The following is a 24,451-nucleotide window of genomic DNA, read 5'->3' on the forward strand; positions in this document are numbered from 1 at the left end:
TTGTCTGTCTAGGTGTGTCCATCTAGCTTCATTGGTCTGTATGAGGCACTTCTACAACTGAAATCAGTTTGGAAGCATCCTGGTAGCATTAAGTAATGAGCGTTGAAAAAAGAATCGGAAAAATGGATGATAAAAAAAAGGGGCAGATTTCTTTCAAGTGGCTCACTCCCCAGTGCTGCCATGTGGTGCTTGCTAACTGTTTGTAAAGATGGCCACCTCGTTTTAATCAATTGATGAGCAGCCCAGAAGCACTGGGAGCAAGAGCTGACAAAAGCTTCCGGCTGCTACAGAAAGAAAGCAACCCTTTTTTCTGTTTCATTCATTTCTCAGATACATTGCTCTGCGCTCTTTCCCCAGTGATGCTGGGTAAACAAGCACTGGTAAAGCCAATAGGCTTGAAGTTTTAACGACATGCACACAACCAATCTACATTCCATACAACTGTCAAACCTATTGGTTTAGGCAGGGCTTGCTCCACTAGGCTTATCAGGAGTTGATTGATTTCTGTTGTCACTGTACTTACAGCAGCTTGTTGCTACATTTATTGATTGCGTATTATTCATCATTTTATCAAAGTTTGTGATTTACTGTCCAGAATATAAAATAGTAGTAGTTTCTCCAACTTCTTTACATCAAGGTGTTTTTAAGTTCCGACTTTAGCATTATTAGAAGACGGTTTAAAATGTTACTTTGATTTTTTCCAAGATGAAGGTAGTTAAGTTGCCCATAATCATGTCACACATTAGAGCTGTGTTGCATTCACTTTTCGATGAATATCTTCATTTGTAGAATGCTGTGGTCTCCCCCAGGTTTGAGCTGGATTGCAGGAGACCTGCAGGTTTAGTTACCTTGTCTGTGGTTGGGCCATGAGAGTCAGAAATCACTTCCTAGAATGGAAATCTCAGCATTTGTGAATGCCACGTGCTTAGGATGTGACAGGGCCCATTCCAGTTATAATTACCGTTCTCCTGAGGTTGGGCATTCCCTGCACTTCAATTTAAATATCTATTTATGGGTCATGTAAGAACTTCTCCAGTTAGCTGGTGTGGTGTTGACATCCTAAAGTTCTTCCCCACGCTGTCCTTTTGCTTGAGCATTATGATGTTGCAAGCCTGTGTGTAGTGTTCTGTATTCTGTATCTATGTGATGATGCTGATCTCTGGAATGTAGGTATCCATGTTATGTTCTGAAGGTCTGGAATGTGAGATGGACCACTATCCACTCCCTAATATAAGTGAAATGTTGAATTCTCTTGATGATGCTAGGTATTTTTCCTCCCTGGACTTAACATCTGCCTATCACCAAATAAGGTTGCACCCCTTATCCCAAGAATTGACAGGATTTGTGACGCCTTTTGGCACCTTAAAGTTCTTGAGAATGCCCTTTGGGCTGATTTCAGCCACCTCTGTCCTTCATAGAGCGATGGAACACATTCGCCAAGGTGTTGAGGGTGTCAGGGTGTATCAGGATGATGTTTTGATCTTTGGGACCAATGGGAAAGAACATGTTGATAGGCTAAGACATTTTTTGTCAAGGCTATGTGAAGCTGGTGTGACGTTAAGAGGTAAGGCATGTAAATGTAATGTCCAGGAGATCGAATGTTTGTGACATTTGATTACGATGTCTATAATATTAACAAAATTTGCGTTGTTGAACACCATTATTAGTGTCCATGCACAGAAAAACAAAGAGGAACTGTCACAGTTCCTTGGAATGGCTGACATTTACTATAAGATTGTGTCAAAATTTGCAGAGAAAACATTTTGTATGAGGGGCTTGTTAAAGAATGGAAAATAATTTGTGTGGTGTCAGGAATGCAACAGAGAATTTAAATGTATGAAACAGCGGTTAAATCAGGTGCCCTACTTAGGCAGCTTTAACCCTAAGGATGAATCGTATACCATGACAGATTCAAGCTCAAAGGGATTAGGAGCTGCACTGATGCAAACGGTGAATGGGAAAGAAAGAACCATTTTGTTCATTTCTAGGGGCCAGAGGGGTACGGAGCTTAACTATTCAGTGGTGGAAAAGGAGGCTTTAGGTGTGTTCTGAGCCCTGCGTAAATTGAGGAAGTTTCTGTGGGGAAGGAAGTTTGAAATCAAGATGGATGAAATGTCCCTCAAGGAAGTGTTTTAAAAAAAAAATATATATATATTTTGTCTCTCACAGGATTCACAAGTGGGTTGTCTGTCGCCTTGCTAGGAATCTGACATATCTTACTTACCTGGAGCCAACAATATTTTGGCAGATTGTCTAGTTTGGGTGGTTCAGAGAGTGAAGTTTCAGAGGAAGGAGATTGGTTAGGTGGAGAGAATTCAGAGGAAGAGGTCACTGTATGTTTGATTACTGAGGACATTGTATCAGAAGATTGGAGAGCAGGTCTGAGGAATGACAGTGTCTTTTAGGAAGTTATGAGGATGGTTTCTTCTGGTTGCTGAGAAAATAATGAGTGTGGAGATGATTTGAAAGGGTTCTGGCAAATCAAAGATGATTTGGTTGTCATGGATGGTTTGTTTATCAGTGGTAGTAAGCTAGTTCCCTCAGGCAGGCTGAGAAAGAAGCTGGTGAGTGCTTGCGTGAGTCACATGTGTATTGCCAAGTTCAAAGAGAGGGTCAGAGAGGGATATTGGTGGCATGCCATGGAATTGTTTATTAAGAGCGAGGTTAGGAATTGTGTGGAGTGCTCACACAGTAGCAAGGAGTTGAAATGTAGAACACAGCCTATGGTTTTGAGGGAGCAGGCTAGTGGTCCATGGACTGACATTGCTCTTGTTATCCTGGGTCCTGTGAAAATTAATTCTTATGACTGGTAAATTCTAGTGTATGGTGGCATGTTTTCACATTGGCCTGAGATTACGGTTGTGGGCTTGGTTGAGTCTGGAGTGATTATAGAATTCTTAGAAGAACTATTTGAGAAGGAAGGTTTCCCGTTAACTTTGCTTTCTCACAATGGTGTGCAACTAACCTCTGGTGTTTGAGGATTTTTTTAAAGCTAGAGGCATAAAGCATAAAAAGGTAGCTCTATATCATTCAGTAAACAATGGTGTGGTGGAAAGGTTTATAAAAGTACTGAAAGAAATGTTGCAACAAGCTCTGGCGTGTGGTGCAAACTGGGAATAAGCAATGAGAAAGACAGTGTGTGAGTATCTGTTTTCCCTGCATTCTTCTACAGGGGTAGCTCCTTTTCAGTTGTTCAAAGGCAGGGTAGCTAATTCTGAATTCATTCCAATGTGGGTGTATGAGAAAAGGAAGGTGGTGGATGACCAAGCTGGGGAAAAATGAAGGATGGAAGGAAAAGGAAAATGATGGTGATGACGATAATGAGGATGGTGAAATGAAAAACGTGGTATGATGTGAGGAAGGCTGTTAAGAGTACTAATGTGTGTGTGAGGGAATGGGTGAAAATGAAGTTTCCTAAGAAGGAAGGAAAGATGTCTAAATATAGTCAACCATTCAGCATCATTAAGGTATTCACAAATGTGGTAAACAAAAATGAACATAGAGGTTGGAACTTAAACAGGGTGGCCAGTTTTTATCCCTATGAAGGAGACACTCCACATCTGAGTGCGGCACATGATGTACATGAGGGGGTTGCTAAACCTTAGCGTGTGAGGAGGATGCCACTTCGTCAACAAGATCACGTCTTGTGATTAGTGTTTCATTTTCCTTGCTGTATATTTTGTATTTTACGTTAATTTAATTGGTTGTTTTAATATTGGGTGAGGGAGGTGATCTGGTGTTCTGTATTCTGTATCTATGTGATAATGCTGATCTCTGGAATGTAGATATCCATGTTATGTAATGAAGATATGGAATGTGGGGTGGTTGTCAATGTGGAACGTGGTAGATAGCATTCCATGTCAGTTGTGGTGATGCTTCATTGTGGATGGGGTCTCTACAGACACTGTCCTAATAAAGAAGATCCTTTGCTTTTCCACATTGCGTGGCATTATCCTTGAATCTCTTGCTGTGTCATTATCCGAGCCATCGGACTGTGAAAGTGTGACGCTGCTGCAATGACAGCTTGGTGTACACACATGCCCCCACCCCCTTTGTAGAATACAGCCTTGCCACACTAATGGCGCGTGCTGTCTGAGCCCTGTAGGAGAGGCCGCCCAAGGCCACACACATACTTTGTGCAGATATGGCCCTGTAGAAGAGTCCCTTGGCCACACTAGTGCTGGATGATGCAGGACCCAGTGGGTGAGGCCCTCGCAAAATCATTGCTATCATACGTTAATTTGCATTGAATACTGTCTTTGAGTCTTCAACGATCTGAAAGTGCAGCCTACAGACTAGTGTACATCGTGATGAATATAAAGATTTGTTAAATTGCTGGATATGCAGTATGCTCTGTATACAGATTTAGGTGGAGGTGAATGTTCTCCACTTTTTTTGTCTTGCCTCTGTAACTCTCTTTCACTGTCTGGATCTGGTTCCTCTTGCCGCCAGGCTCTGGTTCCTCTCTTGCGGTCTGTCAGCATTCCTTTTTCGCTGTCTGCACTGGCCCCTCTCTTGCTTTGTGCCCTGGTTCCTCCCATTGGATATGGTCCCTCTCTTGTTATCAGGTCCTCGTCCCTTTTTTGCCGTCAGACTTTGGTCCTTCTCTTGCTGTCTGGCCCTGGCTCCTCTCTTGCTTACAGGCCATGACTTCAGTGCTCTCTAGCTGTCTGGCCTTGGTTCCTCACTTGCTCTTAACCCTCGTTCCTCTCTTGCTGTTAGACCCTGCTTCCACACTCGCTCTGCGGAACTGGCTGCTCTCTTGCTGGTAGGCTCTGGCTCCTTTCTTGCTCTCGGGCCTATCTTGCTCTCAGACCCTGTCTCCTCTCTTGCTGTAGGGCCCTTGTTATGCTATCACCGTTGGGCTCTTGTTCCCCTCTGTCTATATGATTTAAGTAGTTTTACATTAATATCCATAACACCAGTGAATGTCCTCAAAGCTCTGTCTAAAGTGTATGCGCCTCTCGTTCAACTCCTCTTCTGTATTAAGATGAGTTTCATAGGGTTTTGGGAGTGGTGTGCTTCATAATGATGAACTGAAGAATTGCGAACAGGCTTCTTGCGTTAAGCCGTCTCTGACCTCCTCTCCATGTTCTTTTAGCATCCTTGCTGAAGCTCTGGTACCGGGAGCTTGAGGAACCACTGATCCCACAGCAGTTCTACAAGCAGTGCATCAGCAACTATGAAAATCCAGATGCTGCTGTATCTGTCGTCCACTTACTGCCGGAGCTGAACAGACTTGTGCTGTGTTACCTCATACACTTCCTTCAGGTAGAGTTACATTTCAGAAATTGTGTGCCATTGTGTTAAGACTTAGGCCCTCATTCTGACTTTGGCGGGCGGCAGAGGCCGCCCGCCAAAGTACCGCCGTCAGAATACCGCTGCGTGGTCAAAAGACCGCCGCGGTTATTCTGAGTTTCCCGCTGGGCTGGCGGGCGACCGCCAGAAGGCCGCCCGCCAGCCCAGCGGGCGACCGCCAGAAGGCCGCCCGCCAGCCCAGCGGGAAACCCCCTTCCATGAGAATGCCGGCTCCGAATGGAGCCGGCGGAGTGGAAGGGGTGCGACGGGTGCAGTTGCACCCGTCGCGATTTTCAGTGTCTGCTTGGCAGACACTGAAAATCATAGTGGGGCCCTGTTAGGGGGCCCCACGACACCCGTTACCGCCATCCGGTTCCTGGCGGCGAACACCGCCAGGAACAGGATGGCGGTAAGGGGGTCGGAATCCCCATGGCGGCGCTGCTAGCAGCGCCGCCGTGGAGGATTCCCCAGGGCAGCGGGAAACCGGCGGGACACCGCCGGTTTCCCGTTTCTGACCGCGGCTGTACCGCCGCGGTCAGATTGCCACGGAAGCACCGCCAGCCTGTTGGCGGTGCTCCCGCGGTCGTTGGCCCTGGTGGTCCATGACCGCCAGGGTCAGAATGACCCCCTTAACGTTGGTGAACCTTAATTGGCCGAATATACAAAGGTTGAGAGTAACCATGGTGGATAATTGTGCTAAAGGGACGAAGAGGTGGCACATACAGTTGCTTCAGATAATGGATGCGTGTTGAAGAGCATCATTAAAAGGCCAGGACATCGGATCCGTATAGGAGATGCATTTGAAGCAACTATGTGTGCGCCATCTCTACTGGTCTTCAGTAGTAGTGTGACTACTCTAATCTTTGTACATTCAGAATACAAAGGAGTAACATTAACTTCTTCAAATGTGATTCCATTTGTTATTGTTTATGAATATCGTCATTAGGTGTCTTCTGTGTTTGCTTATTTGCAGTGCATGTCTCTTGCCATGAGCCTTTCTCTGCTGTTAGGTTCGTGCATGTCCTGTGCAACAATCTTCATTCAGTGCATGAAGTGCCGTGGACAGGTCTAGGCAGATGAACCACTGAGTCTGCACCACTTCGTTGGCAAATCTCCAGTTTGGTGCACTACACATCCTCAAAGGTTTAAAAAAATGGAGAGCCTTTGTGAACTTGTTAAATTAAGGTCTATGTCCATGTGTATAAAAACTGGCTTGTTATTCAAATCATCATGCAGTTATTGTGTCTATTTGTGTAACTGCCATACTTGCTGTTCTACTTCAAACACTTTGTGTGCGTTTGTCCGTCTTCTTTCCCACTCCTGGTCTCACGTTAACACAGTACAAAAAAAGGTTTGCTTCTGAAGGAGAGGGACGTCTCTTCCAGCCCTCTCGTGCACCATCCTGCGTTTGTAGAAAATGCATCTTGCCCCTTTTCATCCTGTTCTCTTCAAGTTTGTCAAGTCCTGGCAGTTAGCACTCTCAGTTTAAGTTGCAAATACAGTCCGACGACAACCCAAAAACTCCTATCTGAGAAGGGACTTGTGTAGTTGATATTAGGTAGTAGCCTGTTGACAAACCCACCTCAGTTCCTGTGAGCCCATTCACCTTGTTCATCCATCTCTGTACTGCCCCACTACTATCATACCTGTATTTTTGCTGTAGTCCACAGTCTGAACACCCACCACGGTGAACGCCCCTTGACCCATCTGCTTGGCACAAACTGACTCCAAGAATGAAATCAACCCAAGGACTGGAGAATCCTCACTTTAAGGTGTATAAATGCAAAAGTATTTAGAAATGTTCTCGTTGCCATTGTTTTGTTAGCTAATGTGTTGACAGAGACCTGTTAAGGGAGGGTTCCTGGGTTTTTGAAGCAAAAGTAAACCCACTTTTTCTGTTCCTTGTGTTCCTTGACTTTGACTTCCTTCTAACTTGTCCTCTTCCTCTCTCTCATTGGGCAGATTTTTGCACAACCAACCAACGTGGGCACAACCAAGATGGATGTAAACAACCTAGCTATGGTAATGGCCCCCAACTGCCTCCGGTGCCAGTCGGATGAGCCCAGGGTCATCTTTGAAAACACACGCAAGGAGATGTCTTTTCTGCGGATGCTGATAGTGCACCTGGACACGAGCTTCGTTAAGGGGCTTCTATAGGAATGCACATCAAGTTGTATGTCACATATGTGCATTCTGTGAGGAAACTGGGAGTGAAGTTATAAAGGACCTTTTTCGCGTGTCAGCCTTCAGTAGAGGTGGAGAAATTGTGTACAGCTCAGTGTTTGTGCGTCAACTTTCTGAGAAGTGTACTTCTGTTTGTAAACCTCAACATAATTAGTACTGGAAGCGTTTCTTAAAACCATTTCTTTTAAGTTATGCATTGAGATAAAACAGAAGTGGATTTCATACTTTTTAATAAATCCAGAGATTACTGGCGTGTAGTTTTCGTAACTAATCATATCATATCACTGCTGCAGATGAGTGCCTTTAATTCTGAAAGGCCCAGTTTGAAGAATACTTTTTTTAGAGGGACTAACAAGTGTTCCCCAGTAACCCGCTATCCTCGGATCACTGCTTTTGAGCTTGTTCCCAGTTACGTTTTAAATGCTCCTACTGATTTGTAGAAGAGACTTGTTTTTAGAGTTCCTTATTCTCTTTTCAAACATCAATGATGCATTGGGCTCAGCAAATACTGGATGGTGTGACTCATTATTGATTGAATCCCTGTTGTATCTTTGAAGGGGATTACTATTTCTCTTGCTCGGGTCGACAAGTGGTAGTTTTAATGTATTTCATTTCTCCAAAGCACCTTATAGACACTTCCCTGTCTTTTTCATGGTACATTGAGAATGAAAAGTGATAAACAAGAGGCACATAGCAAATTTATAAAATTATGTTTTAAAGTATTGTAATTGAGTGTCTTCATTTGCTTGGGGACATATTCTTCTTAAAGCCTGCTGTGTGGCATGCCCTATTCCCACGTCCTTTTTACATGATAAAGTGTAACTCGGAAATCGACTGTATCACTAAATTCCATCTAGTTGCAAATTATAATCTTGTTGTTACACACCATAAATTACTATTCCATTGATTTACATATGAAACAATAGCTTTAGTACCATAGCCACATTTGTGTCATCAACTTTGCTTCCCTGAGTCATGTCCATGTTATGCAAAAATGCATATAGCTGTCTAACTGCAAAGGATGCACCTCCCTTAAAAGCTGATTCCTGTAGTAAGACATCATGTACTGTAACATAAACAGTACACTTCACACTTACTTAAAATCACCTGATATGTTTATCTGCACATCAAAAAGAATTGTTGCCTTGGATCTATATATGCCCCAAGAAGTGTATTCTTTTTATGACTTTTTGGGGAACTCGAGTGGTGCAGACAATTTTACCTATACCACTGTAGAAGATGACTATAATTCTGTGCCTTATCCAGGTATTCTATGCTCTTCTGTGTATGACACATACACAACTTTTTAAAGAGCAAGTAGCCCTTAATTTCTCATTTACTTACTAGTCAACCGCTAAAATGTTTCAAGCACCCGAGTTGGTCAAACATTCCATCAGCACAAATGGATTTGGCTTTACTTTCAGAGTGAAAACAAAAGACTAGGTCATTCACATGCAGAGTGGACTAATGGTTTGCTCGAAATACTGCTTGTGTGGAAGGTGGACTTATACACTTAAGTCACAGCTGATCAAATCATGCCCCATATTACATTACACTGGGTGGTTGTAGAGGTGGCAGAAGCCTGGAACTCTAATTTAAGCATTTGAAGACTAACTTCATTTGGCACTGCAACCATGCAGATATTTTCAAACGCACCTAGCATATTTATCTTTTTCTGCACTGTAAAACACTAATATGGTGGTCAAGCAGTTGAGCGTTATCTCTTGTACTTAAGCGTTTGCAGTTGCTCTGTTTTTCTCCAAATGCAGCGCAACCCGATATTTAGAAATTAAGTGATTTTGATTTGGTCCCTATGTCCCGTAAAGGACAGTACACAGTACATTAACATATGGCCAAACCATCGAACTTGCCTCTTTTCTCACACACATTAAAATCACATGAGGGACCAGGACATAATTCTGTTTCTTTCTACTCTGAAGTTTTCTCTGTTCTTACCTACCATGGCCTCTGAATCCTTTATCTTATGAATGTCCGAAACAAAGTAAGATTTCCCCAAGAAAGGAGACCATATGCCTTAGAGTTGCAGTTTCAAGCACTTTGGACGTTTAGACGTCTTGTTTTGGTTGTAAGCTACTATGTCACCCTTCTCATTGGTTTGAACATGATGGCTTACAGGTCTACCTTTGAAGACCTTCAGCATGAGCAAATTAGAAAAACATTGGATGAAATACTTAGACTTCAGTGGAGCATACTTGGAGAGATGAGCAGACTGAGTACTAAATCAGGGGCAGCAGCATCTTTTTGATGTCCCCTCAGAAAAGATAGTCCCCTCAGGCTATTTAGTTTGCGCTTATCAGATGGTTATTCTTACTTCCTGACTTAAGTTTCTATTTTTCAAATCCAGAACAGGCCCTTCCACAACAGAGAATGAACAGTTAGTGGTATACACTTGTATAGGTCACTGGACAGCTGTAGGCCATCAAAGGCCCCTGCATTTTAATGTGAATAATCAATTGCACACACTTGCACTTAATTATCAGACTTCGGCTCCTGTATTTCACTGTTAAACACATTTGCATCAGACTGTGAATTATTAGTCATAAACCCTGCATTGGGCCGTGATCTCAGAAATACGTCCGTACCTTTGGAAGTGGATGATTATTCATGCAAACCCAAGTTTTGTTCCCATGAAAAGCTACAGCTGGGCACATCTGCTTTAGGCTGTAGGCTATCCGTTCTACACCCAAGCATTGGGCTTTGGACTTTCATTATAGACCCTTGTATTAGGCTGTGCACTTCTATGAATTTTGTTGTGAACATCTATTGTACGTCCATTCACATTGAATTATCACAGTGAACCTGGCATGCGCTAAACTGTGAGCTGCTGGAAGTGGGCTACATTTCATTGTTTCTTTTGTGAAAGATATGGAGACCTTTACTAGGGGAAATTATGATGACATCTAGTTACCCTGGAAACATTTTAACATATGGTAAAGGGAAATTGTCTCTTAGTCGCTGAGACTGTTACTTGCCTCCTATTCTGCTGCTGTGTGTCCAGTTCCAACAAGAATTGGAGCAGCAGGAAACCCACTGATAAGCTGCATATATTCAGGGACGCAATAGTTACTGTACACCAACTTCTAAGCTGTATATTTTATGATCAAGAACCCCACCTCACCCAAACCCTTCAAGTGTGCACTTGCACCAAGTTAGCAGACATGGCTTAATATTGCCACTAGTACCTTCTAGTACATGAGTCTGTAGAGGGGTAAACGTACCACATAACAGTAAAACAAAAGTAAACTGACCCCATTGTTTTGGTTACATGCTGAATTCAGAACTAGAGTCAATAACTTAAAACAGAGATGGCCTTGCTGAAAAGGCCGTGATGAGCACCTCTAAGTACTATTTTGCATGTACGACTATCCTAGTAGTACACAATTGTTCCTTGTTAATAGGTCTTAATTCACCAACAAAATTCTCACACATGGCATATTCTGACATCTAATTATACTGTTAAAAACTTTAGAATTGATTTCATGTTTCCTGTTATTTCTATGTGCAAGCAAGTCTGTGACACAATTAGTTAAGTGTGTACAAAAACAGAAATGTGTTCTTTTGCTTGATTCCAGAAATTGTCATATATGGTTTCACTTCTGTATTTTGCGATCTACAGTTCTTTGGTTAGAATTTGAATTCCATTGTCCTCTACATTATCTTCTTGCCTGGTTCCACTTCTTTCCACATGTTGCCTTCATACTGTTACCACTGTTCCCCCAACATTTTGGCTGCAGACATACTGGAATACAGAAGCCCTCTTAACGTTGTTACATTCACAGTGGCTTTCTTAACACTACCATTACCCTCTGCAGACAAACACACAAATTTGGTTCAAGTTATCAAAATAAAGACTATGAAACTCCTTTTTTATTACTTTATGTAACTCATTACCTCGCTCTCATAACGCAAGACAGGCTTAAGGTTTTCATCATTGTTCTACACTCCTCTTTGTGGCAAGCATTCAGTACTCAAGTACCCGGTGTAGCATCTCTGACACATCACCCAGCTTTACCTTGCCATTCAAATGTTTTGCTAAATTCCATAGATTTTTTTTTCAAATATATATTTCCAAATTTTCCCATATGCATTTCCAAATTCCACGCATTTTCTCGCCATTGACACATAGAAGAATCCAGTCTTCTCTCTCGTCAGCATCCCATAGTTCCTCTAACAACTAGATTTGTTTGTCCTGTCTTTTCTTCAACAGCAAATGTTTCTTTAGGTAAGCAGTAAAACAAATATTTGATTTCTTCAGGTGCTTCCCGAATCCCTCCTGCAATGCCCTTACTGTTTTCCAGACAGTAAATCCACAATATTAGCTCCTTTTTACGGCCAATGTGCTGTAGGCCTCCAACTTCCAATGCCCCCGGTGTATACTCTGCTCACCAGGTTGATAACTTATTCTATTTTGCTGCAAGAGTCTGCACCTTTTTAGTTTCCTTTGTCAGATCTGGCTAGCAATTTAGCATCCCACTTGTACATACTCTTGTCAATGATGCTCTGATGCCTATGGCACTCTACCCCTACAATAACATGCTAGTCCAGTGTCCAAGTTCATATGCCTTCTCTTGATCATGTTCATCCTGATGACCTTATTTTCCCAATCCATGGTTACATAAGCTCTGCCACCAGCTTTGTAACTGCCTCAACTAGAATTGCCACCCGTACATATCCACAGTCTGACAGAAGGTTCCATCAACTCGCGCTTTGATCAGTATCGCTCTTGAAGTTTGTTTAGAATTAATCCACTCTACATTGTGGTGTATGTGTGCCCTCGTTGGTGCAGCATATTTCCCGCACCTATGATTTCATCACTTGACTGGAGCTGGAATAACGTATTTGTCAACACAGATGGCACTTGTGGTGGGTAATGAGTGTATGTAAATGGACGCAGAGGTCAGGATAGGATTTTTTTGCATGTGGATTGGAGGGGATGCATATGCTAGGTGTAGAATATTGTTCATTAGTAGATTTCAGGTCCCAATATAATTTAATGTACCAATTCAGATTTAATGCTTTCTGAGGCAAAAGGAATGTCATATTTGAAAAAAGTGTTTAATGCGTGCTTTAGTTCAGCTATGTGTTCTCGGCGTTGTATAGCTGTCAACTCCATGAAAATAAACACTATGTATCCTTAGAAGGTCACATTGCAGTATACTGGTTATTGGCTCAGAGCAGCAACACCGTCTGTGCCCAGTATGACCACAACACTGTCTATTTTGTTGTTTATTTTCTGTTAAAATTGTTTTTGTTTACTGTGACTGAGCTTTGGTGCTTTTATACTTGCAGTTGTGTGATAGACTGCTTGTGCAGAAAATTGGTTATAGTCTTGATTTTGTATACTTTGATTCAAACACTGATTTTTTTTATGGCGTTCTAAATATTTTAATCTTAAAGTACAAAGTGATCAGGCTTTTTTTTATAACTTTTTTAAATTGTACAGTTTCATGGCTAGAAATTAGCAGATTGCACAGCTGTTAGATGTCTCAGATCTATGCAAAACCGACATTTCCAATCCACCTATTTTTAATTACATATGTTGATAATGATACATGTTAAAGAAGGATCATGTCACAACTGTTAAACATGACATGCCACAGAAAACATATTTTTGACTTTTAGTTCTCAAAAAAAGAACAACCGATTTACAAACATTTGCTGGTCTGTTGCTCAAGCAAAAGAAACTGAAGGTTCATTTTTGTATCTAAAAATCATTACTAATACTTTGAAGGCCTTCACTATGTTTTCTTCATTTGTTTGCAGAACCGGTGCAGTCCGGAGCCTGTGTAAAAAAGAAATATATATATTTTAGTACGTGGATGTATTACCATTCAATGCAAGCGTCCTTCTGGTCCCACAAGACAGGAAAATGCACACATTGTTTGACAGTAGCTGTATTTACAGCAGGATGTGCACAGAGAACTATTAACACACATATGATGTATTTGTTGGACTGTTACGATTTAAGGGAAGGCCTGAGTAGGTTTGTCTGAAAAGGAGTGGGCTTAAGTGCACTTCCTAGTATCAAGGGCAGCCTATGCCGAAGAAGGAAGTAGTTTACCTTCTCATGACAGTTTGTAACATATACATTAATCTGCGAGGTAATGTACCATTTCCAATTATTTGGGATTTGACAGATTGCATAAAAGTGTATGTTTGTGGTTAGTGAAGTAGTATATTTTCTGAGAGCTAAGACGTGCGTGTTTGAGTTTGATGTGGTGGTATGTTTCAGGACGCAAGCAGTCTTTTTGTTCTTTTACATTTGTTTTTAATTTTATGAATTTAAAAAGTTCTTGAATCCCGTACAGAGATTGTCTTCCTTAATGTTATTTTTTTCCCAGTACGTGTTCAGTTGCTCTTGAGAGCATGATTCTTCAGCTGCAGACCGTCCCTATTGACGGTAGTCTTCGCACTTAGATCCCCTGTAAATATATACATACATTTGTGTATTTCTGCTGCCGCTGTTCTGTATGAATGCATTTTTTGCCAACCCTGTATAATAAGATATTCAATTACACTGGATAATTTTCTTTTTGTAACGCCAAAAATGTTTGTAAATGTAAGACCTTAAACAATGTTTTATGAACAATAATAAAGTTTCAATTGCAAAAATATGTTTCATTTGCTGTAGTATATTTTGTTTCACAGTTTAAATGGAAAAAATCTTTGTCATAAACACTGAAATCCTTACATTGGCTCTCTCTCTGATAGGCGCTGAAGTAGGGATGACGTTCAGAAAGTGATCGAATAATAAAGATGCCTTTACATTTTGTGATTATTTTTAAACATTTGCTGTGTGTTTAAAGAAAAAAGTCAAATGTTAGGCAATGTCTTATGACAAATTACTGCTTATTCAGAAACTGTTTTTTAACGTATGTTTCTCTGACTGCAAAGTGAGAGGATTTTGTAAAAGTGACCTAGGTGACAACCTTGTTGGGGTAATTGTATTTATATAGTGCTTATTACCACTGACAAGGCGCTCAAACGCTTTTCGGTGAGTAGCATGCTACTCCAGAACCCAAGAGGAATTAGTGGTGAATTAGTATAGGGAGATGTGAGTACAATATTAGTATTATTATGAGTTAGTTTGAGCAGAGGATATGTGAATTTGTTAGTTGGATTGACTAGAGTAATGGAGCGATAGTGGAGGGGAGAATCCAGAGTTTAGGCAGGGTTATTTTGGAGAACAAATTAGTAGAATGGGTTAGGGATGAGTCAGGTTGGGGATGGAAGATAGAATGATAGAGACATTGGGTGATGGGGAGACAGAGTAAAGCTTACAAGAGAGTACATTTATATTATATTTATTTTATATTATATTTATATGTATATATATTTATTGTTTAAATGTTTCTTTTATTTATATATTATTTTTAATTATTTATCATTTGAATTTAATTTTATAGACTAGATTTTATTTATTTGTATAACTTTTTTCTCTAGTACAGTAAGACTAGAGTAATAAATAGATATGTGAATACATAGTCAGGGAATGTATGTGCAAGGAATACAATAATGGGTATAATAATGTGAGAAGAAAAGTAATATTGTATAAATACTGACTTTCAAGATTTGTAATATTTGAACTTCATTAATAAGTGTAGTTTTCTAACATTCATTTTATTTTTCTTTCCTTAATTTTTGAATAGCGATATGCTTATGATAATACACATTTGATCATTGTGATATAAAAACGAAAGCAGGGATTCAAAAGTATCTAATATAACAACTTATACATATATACATGCACACAGACATATGTGTGTGTGTATGTGAGTATATATATATATATATATATATATATATATATAACCGTGACTAAATATACATTTGTTAAACAGGCTTAAAGAGTATGTGTATAATTTATTATTATGAAATAGTAACATACATATTTCTTAAAGAACTATACATATCTAGAATAGACACATAATCAGATTATAAATATTTATCAACACAGGCAGGCGTATGCAGTCCATTGCTGTTTGAATATGGTGGTTATGAAGGAAAGAGCCAACTCTTGAGTAGTCTTCTGAAGGCAAGATAGTTATCCGTGGATCTTATATTTGGGGGTAAAGAATCCCATAGTTTGGCTGCTTGAACGGAGAGGGATGTACCACCTATTGTCTTTTATTTGTATGATGGTGTTCTGAGGCGGGGTGCCAATCTTGATCGGAGGTTTCTTTGTTGAATGTATTTGGTTATTTTGTTTCTGATGAAAAGCGGTCCTGTTCCATGTATAGCTTTGTGGGTGATACAAAGCAGGTTGAAGGTGGATCTTCTGGCAACAGGTAACCAGTGTAGTGCTCTCAAGTCAGGGATGATGTGGGCTTGTGGCTTTACATGTAATATTAGCCTGGCAGCTGAGTTCTGAATACATTTTCGTTTTTCATAATAGACAGACATGGTCCATGGTAGAGGCCATGAGCATAATCCAGTCTGGATAGTACAAGAGAGATAGTAGCCTGCACCTTGTGTGGAAATGCGAGGTGGGGGAAGGTGCGTGGCAGAGTCTTCAAGGTGATGAAGCTTGATTGTGCTAATTTGTCCACTTGGGCATTCATTGTTAACTTCGAGTCCATGGTAATTGCAAAGTTTTGAACTTCCTTGGATACTTGAGGAGGTGGTCCGGGATATCAGGCAGGTACAGGAAGTGAAGGTAAAGGCAGCAGGATGTCTGTCTTTTTTCTAACACCCAACAACATTTAAATAATTGTAAATTAACTATACACACATTTCAGACTAATCAGCAATTAGGAAATCACAAATGAAGCAATTTGTTTTGTACTTCTGAAGCGTGATTCTTGGGATGGAAAAGTCCTTTGCACTGGTTATGGATGTAAACCCCTGCCCTGAGTGCCCAAATATACTGTTGTCTGGATCCCTAATGCTGCTTTTTGTTGTCATAGACAAATAGAGATCGTATGTGTGCCATGACATAGGTCTGTCTCACAGATTGCGTTCTTGTTTGGACCAGGAGGGGTGCCCAAAGCACTACCCTTTTAGTGGTGGAAAGCTACTGCCTTCACCAAGAGTTAAGCAGCACAAGTGCGGTGGTGGCAGAATACAGTTTAATGATTAATAGTAGGGAACAGGTTCGTTTTAACCTACATCACTGTAGCGTGGCTACAGTCTCACTCACCTTTCTAAAGTTTGGCTGCTCTGTACTTACCTCAGCTCTGGCCTACATCAGCTCGGTGTAGAGTGCTTTGCAGCACAGGAGTGGTGACCACGGGAACGGTACATTACAGGGATAGAGCAGTGCTTTGCAGAACATGCATGATGAGTTTGTGTACTGGGTGTATGTACACCTGCAAGGGATACGTTACGTGAGAAATGTAGAGCTGGGCAGGGGGAAGATGTGCTAGGTGTATGAGTGCTTGCAAGAAGTACAATACATGAAGGATGAATTATTATGCAGCTTGCGTATGGTGAGTGTATGTGCTGGCATTGTGTGTGTGTTTGCAAGTAGCACTGAGTAGCAGTACTGAGCAGTGCTCACAGAACAAATGTGTTGGCTGAATGTGTATTTGTCAGTGATGGCACAATGCATGGAGGTACCAGAACTGGATAGAGTATGTGCAATGGGTGCCTGTAATGGTGTATTACATGGAGGACTCTGAGTTCCATTTTGGGAAGCCCAGGCCTGCCTGGTGCAGACATGAGGAGTAGAGGAACAACCCCCCCAACAGATTTGTGTATTACTGCATTTCTTGGTGGGACTCGATAGAGAATGGAGAAAGAGACAGTCTCTGTACACTTCAAAGGGTGCATTTTGATTCAGTGATATATCACACGGAAAGGGCCTGACACAACTCAGGAAGGAGATGGGGCTGATATGGGAACCATGAAGAGGAGGGATTGAAAGCCCGGGATTAATCTTTTAATGCACATATCAGTGTGGCTGACATCCAGGTGTGAAATCTAGTCACTTCCATGGCCTGTCTTTTGGGACTATCAGCTTTGGAGTCTCTCCTGCTGTGACAGCCATTCAGGAGGAAGAAGATAGTCAAAAGAACACTTCAAAAGAAGCAGAACCCCAACATAAAACTATAAAGACCATAAATCACATTTGGTATTTCGAAATGGACTATAAGAAGGGAAGATGCAGACCTCAAAATTTGTCATCTCCCAAGCAGCCAGACGAGCTGTGTGAAGAGGGCAAGCTCTGCACGACTTCTGCCTGTGACCTGGTCTTGTGGCCAAGGTCTGTTAGTCTTCTTGCTGGGTGATAGAACATCACCCTGGGAAACCAAGACCACATGCCGTCGAGCACCAGCAACTGCCTGCTTGTGTGCCCTGTGGTGAGGAGAAGAGCACATGAGGAACCGAGGTCCAGTGAGGAGCCCAGCCGGGTGGGCTCAAGGTGTGAGGATGGCTGCTTTACTGATCGGGTCAATGCCCATGTTCAGATTCCAGTCATCTACCCCCATATGCCAGGAGGGGGCTGCCATGAAGATAGTCATGAGTGGAGTGCTGTGCAGGGCAAGTGAAACTGTGTCGTGCCTCTGACAGTGACCCAGTATACCAGGAGAGGCCGCCTTGAAAGTTATCGCCAGATTAGAAGGGTCAGAGCCTAGCGGCAACCCTGTATGCCAGGCTGCAGATACCCAAGTGGTTGTGTGAATCACGCCGTCTTCCAAGCCGGAGCGGCCATCCTTAAAACTGAGGAAGACACCATGAGTGTATCACTGCATAACCTGGACCCTAAGTTGGAGCACAGGAATCCAATCCCGCTAGTCCTGTGTGGGGAACGCAAGACTTACTGTGCAGAAGGAGCAGTGGTGAACATCTGATCTCTGCTGAAGCAGGTGGCATAAGCTCAGGAGAGAGCTGCATGCAGCCAGCTCCCCGCACAGGACCGGAGCAGTGTGCGTTCCCTTAGTCAAGCACTCGCTGGGATATTGCAAACCAACTCATTGCTGAGGGTGCTGCAGACCCAAGACACTTTTGCTGTTGGTTACCAAGAGTCTGAGTGGACTCTTGAGTTGAGGCCTACTCGTGAGGATCTCTGGATGCGGCCACCAGTGAATGGGAAATAACGCCTACCATATTACAAAGAGCAAGTGGGTGAGGGTTCTACTAGCAAAGCACTAGAGTCCCTACCTCAAGAGGAAATGTGTTATTGTGTATATATGTCGTAATCTTGCTTTGAATGCATAGAGGCAGAAGTAAAATTCTTTTTTTACTATAACAATAAGTATTTTACTGGACTTTGATGTATTGACATCATTGTGCCCTCTTTGAGTTATGAGTCGTTTTTACTGACCTGTATTCACACTTCCCCCAAGGGAGCCTTGGTCTGCTTGACCATAGATACCACTGAGAGTCAAGTGCAGAAGTTGTACTTGGCCAAGTTACTCAGGATCTATAGTAGGTCTGGACCTGTGACATCAGGAGTAAAAGGCCTCAAGCCCCAGGGTTTGGGCCAGTAACCCCTGCATTATCTGAAAGGTGTTCTGACAAGTGGTGGCAAGCAGTGGGGCGCCTAAACGTTTAGGAACCTAAATACAGCAGTGATATTACCCATTTCCAATACGTTCCAGTAGTGCAGTATGTCCAATTTATTTCTTCTACTATCAAAGGCGACATGCATAGACAGTGGAGAACACAATTGATCTTAACACCATGTTATAGATCAGATGAAGGATGTATGTAGGGACAGATGGCAGAGGATTCCTAGGAGAAGGAACAGAGTTCCTTGCTAATTTTATTAGGGACCACTCAGAGACCGTGAGTGGAGGGGATGTGGCTGTATTTGACTCTAGAGAGGGAACCATGGTAGAAGCCCAGGAAGAGAGCGCTGTGGATTCATTTACTAGGATCCCCGTGACAGATATCACAAACACACGCTGAGCGTGTCCCCTAATGCATTTTCCAGAGTTTCACCAAGACACTCAACACTTTTAGTGTCTAAAATATTTGAGGCATGTCCACCACCTCAAATTTCAAGGGTACCACTGTCACCAATTTCAGGAGCCAATCCCTTACATGGATGGCTTGAGTCTAGCAGAGACCCTGAGCTTGCAGATGGCGCTTCAGAAAGCTAAGGCTGAGGAATATGAGTAAGTCAGAGAGTGTGAGAGGGGGAAGATAAGACTAGCTCACCAGGACAAGAGGAGAGGAGGAGGGAGAGACCAGAGGAATGGACCCGGAAAGAAATTGTGTGAGATAGAGAGAAGAGAGAAACATATAAACGGAGCAGAAACAGAGTGGGAGGAGAAAATAAAGGAAAAGAAAAGAGAGCTGGCAAGGGAAATGATACTTCTTGAGAAAGGAAAATTAAGATGGCAGCAATGACAACTCCATCTGGGATAAATGAGTCTACCTCCAGTTCAGGCCAGCTTCTGGCCAATATTCTTAAAGATCTTGCGCATGTGCATGTGAAAGGTCAGGATATTTTGGGATGGGTTGCGAGCTTTGAGGTTGCTTTCAAGGGGCAGGCCTTAAATAAGGTGTCTAAGCCATCAGCCTTAATGGGGCACATGTCATTGGAAGGGACAGCTGGTATTGGGAGAATGCCTGTCGCAGACCATATGGTCTATAGTGGAATGAAGGAAGCTCTCATTATGTGGTTTGGGCTGAAAGCAGAATACAGACTGCAAAAGAGCTGATGATGTTCTGGTTGAGGCTTGGATTTGTGGTGTATTGTGTGATTGGAATGAGTGGGCAAGAGGGATGGAGGCCAAGGCTTTTCAGTATCTTAACCAGTGTTGATGGTGACAAAGCAACTCAAGGAGGAGTGCTCTATCACACTTAGGCAATACCTGTGTGATCGAACAGAGATCCAACAAAACTTGCAGTGTTAGCTGATATGTGGTTGGGTAACACGGTTCAAAGGGGCTAGAGCAATATAGTTTTAAGCCAGAAGGGGAAAATAGCTCTCCACAGACTGGTTCCAAACCAGAAGTAAGGACCACAGTAATTCTCATGGGACTTGAGCAGGACCCAGGAAACATGGGAATGGTAGTGGTGTACCGGGAAGGAGCATCATGAGAAGGGACATTAAGGTAGTCTTTCCAAGTCCAAAGTAGTGGCTTGTTTTAAGTGCCACAAGGTGGGACATTTTAAGAGAGATTGTTAAGAGAAGGAACTTAACCCAGAAAAACTGTGACAGCAAGCATGTTACACATGGGTGGAGGTACCGGAGAGGGACCGGGTGTGCATAACCTAGTAGCTATGGACAGTTGGGGAAGAGACCCAGTTGCTCTGCCTCATTCGTCCTAACACAGTGAGATTTGTGCAGTAACTTAATATCAATGGGAGGAACGTGCCTACCCTAAGAGATCCTGGAGCCTTCCGTACTATATTTGAGGAAGTACCATAAGCCTGAAGAGATGCACCCTGGAACCAAGGATACAGGATTGGCAGCCAATGGAAACTGCACGGAGTATGTACCTGCCAGGATTAAGGTTGAGCTTTATGGCAAGACGGCCATGATTGATGTTGGGGTAAGGAAAAAGCAAGGAGCTGGATGTTTATTTGGCAATTATTTGATTGTCCCTCACTTGGTACCAGAACCAGAGGTCTTTATGGCTTGGACAACGTCAGCTGTGTTAACTAGGGCTCACACTACACAACAGTCTTAAACTGGGACTGGTATCCCCTCTGATTTACAGAGACCTGGAAAAGGTATTTTACAGGAAAGGACAGACTCATGAAGGCAATGGCTGTGGGGGTCATCGCTGCTCTAGAGGGAGAGGAGGATTAGGCTTCTGAAGCAGATGCTTTGCTGGAGTCTGGGTCGCTTTAAGAGCTGCATGGTTTGTTAGCTGCTGGGCAGCCTACCTTGGAAGATTTCCACAAGGTACAAGAGGAGTGCCCTACACTTGTGGGACTTTAGAAGGAAGCCCAAGAACATGTCAGCAAAGCAGTGATCAGGAAATACCATGTTGGCTAAAAGGATGGTCTGCTTTTTAATGAACCAGCAAACCGTGAGCCAGGAACTACCAAGAGATTTGTGGTTTCATTAGTGCACAGGATCTACCTATTGTCACTGGCCCATGAAGTTATCTTAGCAGGACATTTGGGCATTAGAAAATCCCTAGAGAGGTTGAACCCTGTGTTCTACTGGCCAGGAATGCACAGGAACACAGAGAGGTTCTGTGGAACCTGTCCATCTTACCAGATGAGTGGTTAGACAGGAGGACTCAGTCACCGTTATTGCCTCTATCAGTTGTAGGTGTTCCATTTGATTGAGTGGGAATAGACATAGTTTAAATATTCAACCCCTCCCCCCCCCCCCACAGTTGGGAAACAAATATGTCTTGGTTGTGGTATTTCATGCCACCAGGTACCCTGAAGCTGTATCTCTGAGGGGGCATGACTGCAAATGTGGTAGTGAGAGCTCTCCTACGGATCTTTTATAGGGTTCGATTTCCTCGTTAATATCTGACCAGGGAACCAACTTCATATTTTATTACATGGGGGAGATGTGGAAGCAAGTTGTTATGATCTATCACTTCTCCACAGCATACCACCCGCAAACCAGTGGTTTGGAGGAGCAGTTTAACAAAACACTGAAGAGTTTGATGGGACATCTGCCAGAGAACCTCAGGAAGGAAGTGGGATATTTTGCCATGCCTATTATTTGCCTACCGAGATCCCCTGCAGAAGGAAGTAAGGTTGGTGTTGGGTCCACTTGCCTTACTTAGAGAAGCGGGGGAAGGAACCTCAGAGTCTTCTCAGAATGATGTGATGGACTGTGTCATTGGCCACAGGAACTTGACGGCACAATACATGAGTCAGGCTAATGAAAACCTTCAGGCTACCAAGTGATGACAAAGAATGGTACGACCAGAAAGCCATGCTTACTGGGTATCAGGACAGTCAGGTGTTGGTACTAAAGCCTGTTTGTCCCAGGGCTTTGGAGGACAAATGGTTTGGGCCAAACAGAGTAGTTCAGAAGGTGTCTGAACTAAACTACTTGATGGACATAGGTACCACAAGGGAACCAAAGATGGTGTTCCCTGTGACTGACTGAAGCCCTACATCTGTAGACACTACACAGTGAATGTCATGGCTATGGCAACGGAAGTTGAGGAAGACAGTCAGCCTTTTCTTGACCTGCTGCATAGTGACATGAAGGATTTCACTATGAAGGGAGTTCAATTAGACCTTGAGATAACGCCTGAGCAGCAGAGAGAGTGTAGAGAGGTGTTGGAATAGTTTGCCAACCTCTTTTACAGACTCCAGGGTTGACCCTTGTCTGTGTGCAGAACATAGACACAGGTTACAGTCTGGGAGTAAAGGGCAGAATGTCTAACTGGGATCAGAGATGCATTAAGGCAGAGGTTGACAAAACATTTTGGACCTGGGAATCATTGTGAGATCTCATAGTCTAGTCCTTTGGTTCTAACACCAAAGCAGGGATCTACTAACTCCCTAGCCCTCAGTGAGTTAACCAAAACTGATGCCCATCCAATCCCAAGAACAGATGAGCTTGTGGATCAGTTAGGTGCTGCAAAGTACTTGAGCCCCTTGGATCTGACAAGTGGATATTGGCAGATCACTTTGGCGCCATATGTCAAGGAGAAGACAGTGTTTTCTATGCTAGAGGGGCTATATCAATTTGAGGCGATGCCCTTTGGGTTGAAGAATGCTCCTGCCACTTTTCAGCATCTGGTGAACCATGTTCTCGCAGGGCTGGGAGAATTTTGTGTGGCCTACTTGGATGATATTGCAGTGTTCAGCAATTCAAGGAAGGGCCACCTGAGGCATCTTTAACTGGTGTTGACCAGGATACACGAGGCAAACTTACCATCAAGGAAACTAAGTGTCAGATGGGGGAGTCCTCCGTAGTCTACCATAGGCATGAGATGAGGAATGGGAAGATATGCCCATTGGATACCATAATTCAATCCATCAAGGAGTGGGAAGTGGCTACTACCTAGACTTAAGTGATGGCCTTTGTAGAGTATTAAAGGAATATTGTAGCTAATTATGGAAGTATAGTTGCCTCATTGACTGCTTTGACCGCTAGGAAGCAGCCCAGGCAAGTTATATGAACTGGAGAGTGTCAAAAAGCATTTGAGGAACTGAAGAAGGCAATATGGACTACTCTGGCACTAAAAACACCTGACTACAGTCGGCCCTTCATTGTACAAACAGATGCCCCTGACAAAGGAGTAGGAACAGTGTGAGCTCAACTGGACATCAAAGGTAGAGAGGTTCAGGAAGCCTTTATTAGTAGGAGATTAGCATCTAGAGAGCTGAACTGGGAACATGTTGAGAAGAAGTGCCTTTCCAAAGTCTGGGCCTTATGCAAGTTCTGTCTATATACGTTTGTGGTGTAAACAGATCATAACCCACTGAAATGGTTGATAGCTATGAAGGGAGAAACTTCTAAGCTGCTGTGTGCTCAACTCACTCTTGGCCTACATAAGTAAGATGTAGAGTGTAGCGCAATGCATTAGTGGTGACTGAAATGGATTAATCGGTGTCTGGGAAGGGTGAAGTACACGGATAGAGAAGTGCTCTGCAGTACATGCATGGTGGGTGCGTGCACTGGGTGTATGTATACCTGCAAGGCATACATTAAATGAGAGATGTAGTGCTGTGCAGTGGAAGCATGTGCTGGGTGTACGTGTGCTTGTGAGAAGTACAATACATGAAAGGTGAAGTGTTGTGCAGAGCGCGCATGGTTTGTGTATGTGCTGGCTCTGTGTGTTTTTGTAGCACACCATGTCACAATACAGAAAGGCTACATCACTGAGTAGTGCACACCAAATGAATGTGTGGGCGGAATTTATATGTATCATTGATGGTACAGTGCATGCAGTGCTTAATTTGTGCTTGTGGTTTCCGGTGCTGAGCACTGGCACTTATTTTTGAGGGCCGGCGCTTAGTCTTCAGCCTCAATCATTTGCTGCGAGCAAAAGACACCTTTGGGAAAGACAGAGGATGAGAAAAACGAAAAAGCATCACGATAGTAGAAAGCAGAAAGCTGCAG

The 24,451-nt window shown here is 42.8% G+C and overlaps 1 protein-coding gene across 2 annotated transcripts in view; it reads left to right on the forward strand.

Annotated features, from left to right (window-relative positions):
- LOC138304113 (rho GTPase-activating protein 39-like) overlaps window positions 1-14,117 on the forward strand; it is a 598,847-nt gene extending 584,730 nt beyond the window's left edge. For both annotated transcript variants that reach the window (XM_069243876.1, XM_069243877.1), the window contains 2 exons: window positions 5,102-5,271; window positions 7,261-14,117. In XM_069243876.1, the coding sequence (XP_069099977.1) occupies window positions 5,102-5,271; window positions 7,261-7,455 (365 nt within the window). In that variant the 3' untranslated portion in view covers window positions 7,456-14,117. The remainder of the gene's footprint in view (window positions 1-5,101; window positions 5,272-7,260) is intronic.
- The last annotated feature ends 10,334 nt before the right edge of the window (window positions 14,118-24,451 follow it).

The sequence above is a fragment of the Pleurodeles waltl genome, chromosome 7 (genome assembly GCF_031143425.1).
Source record: "Pleurodeles waltl isolate 20211129_DDA chromosome 7, aPleWal1.hap1.20221129, whole genome shotgun sequence".
Taxonomy (NCBI): Eukaryota; Metazoa; Chordata; class Amphibia; order Caudata; family Salamandridae; genus Pleurodeles; species Pleurodeles waltl.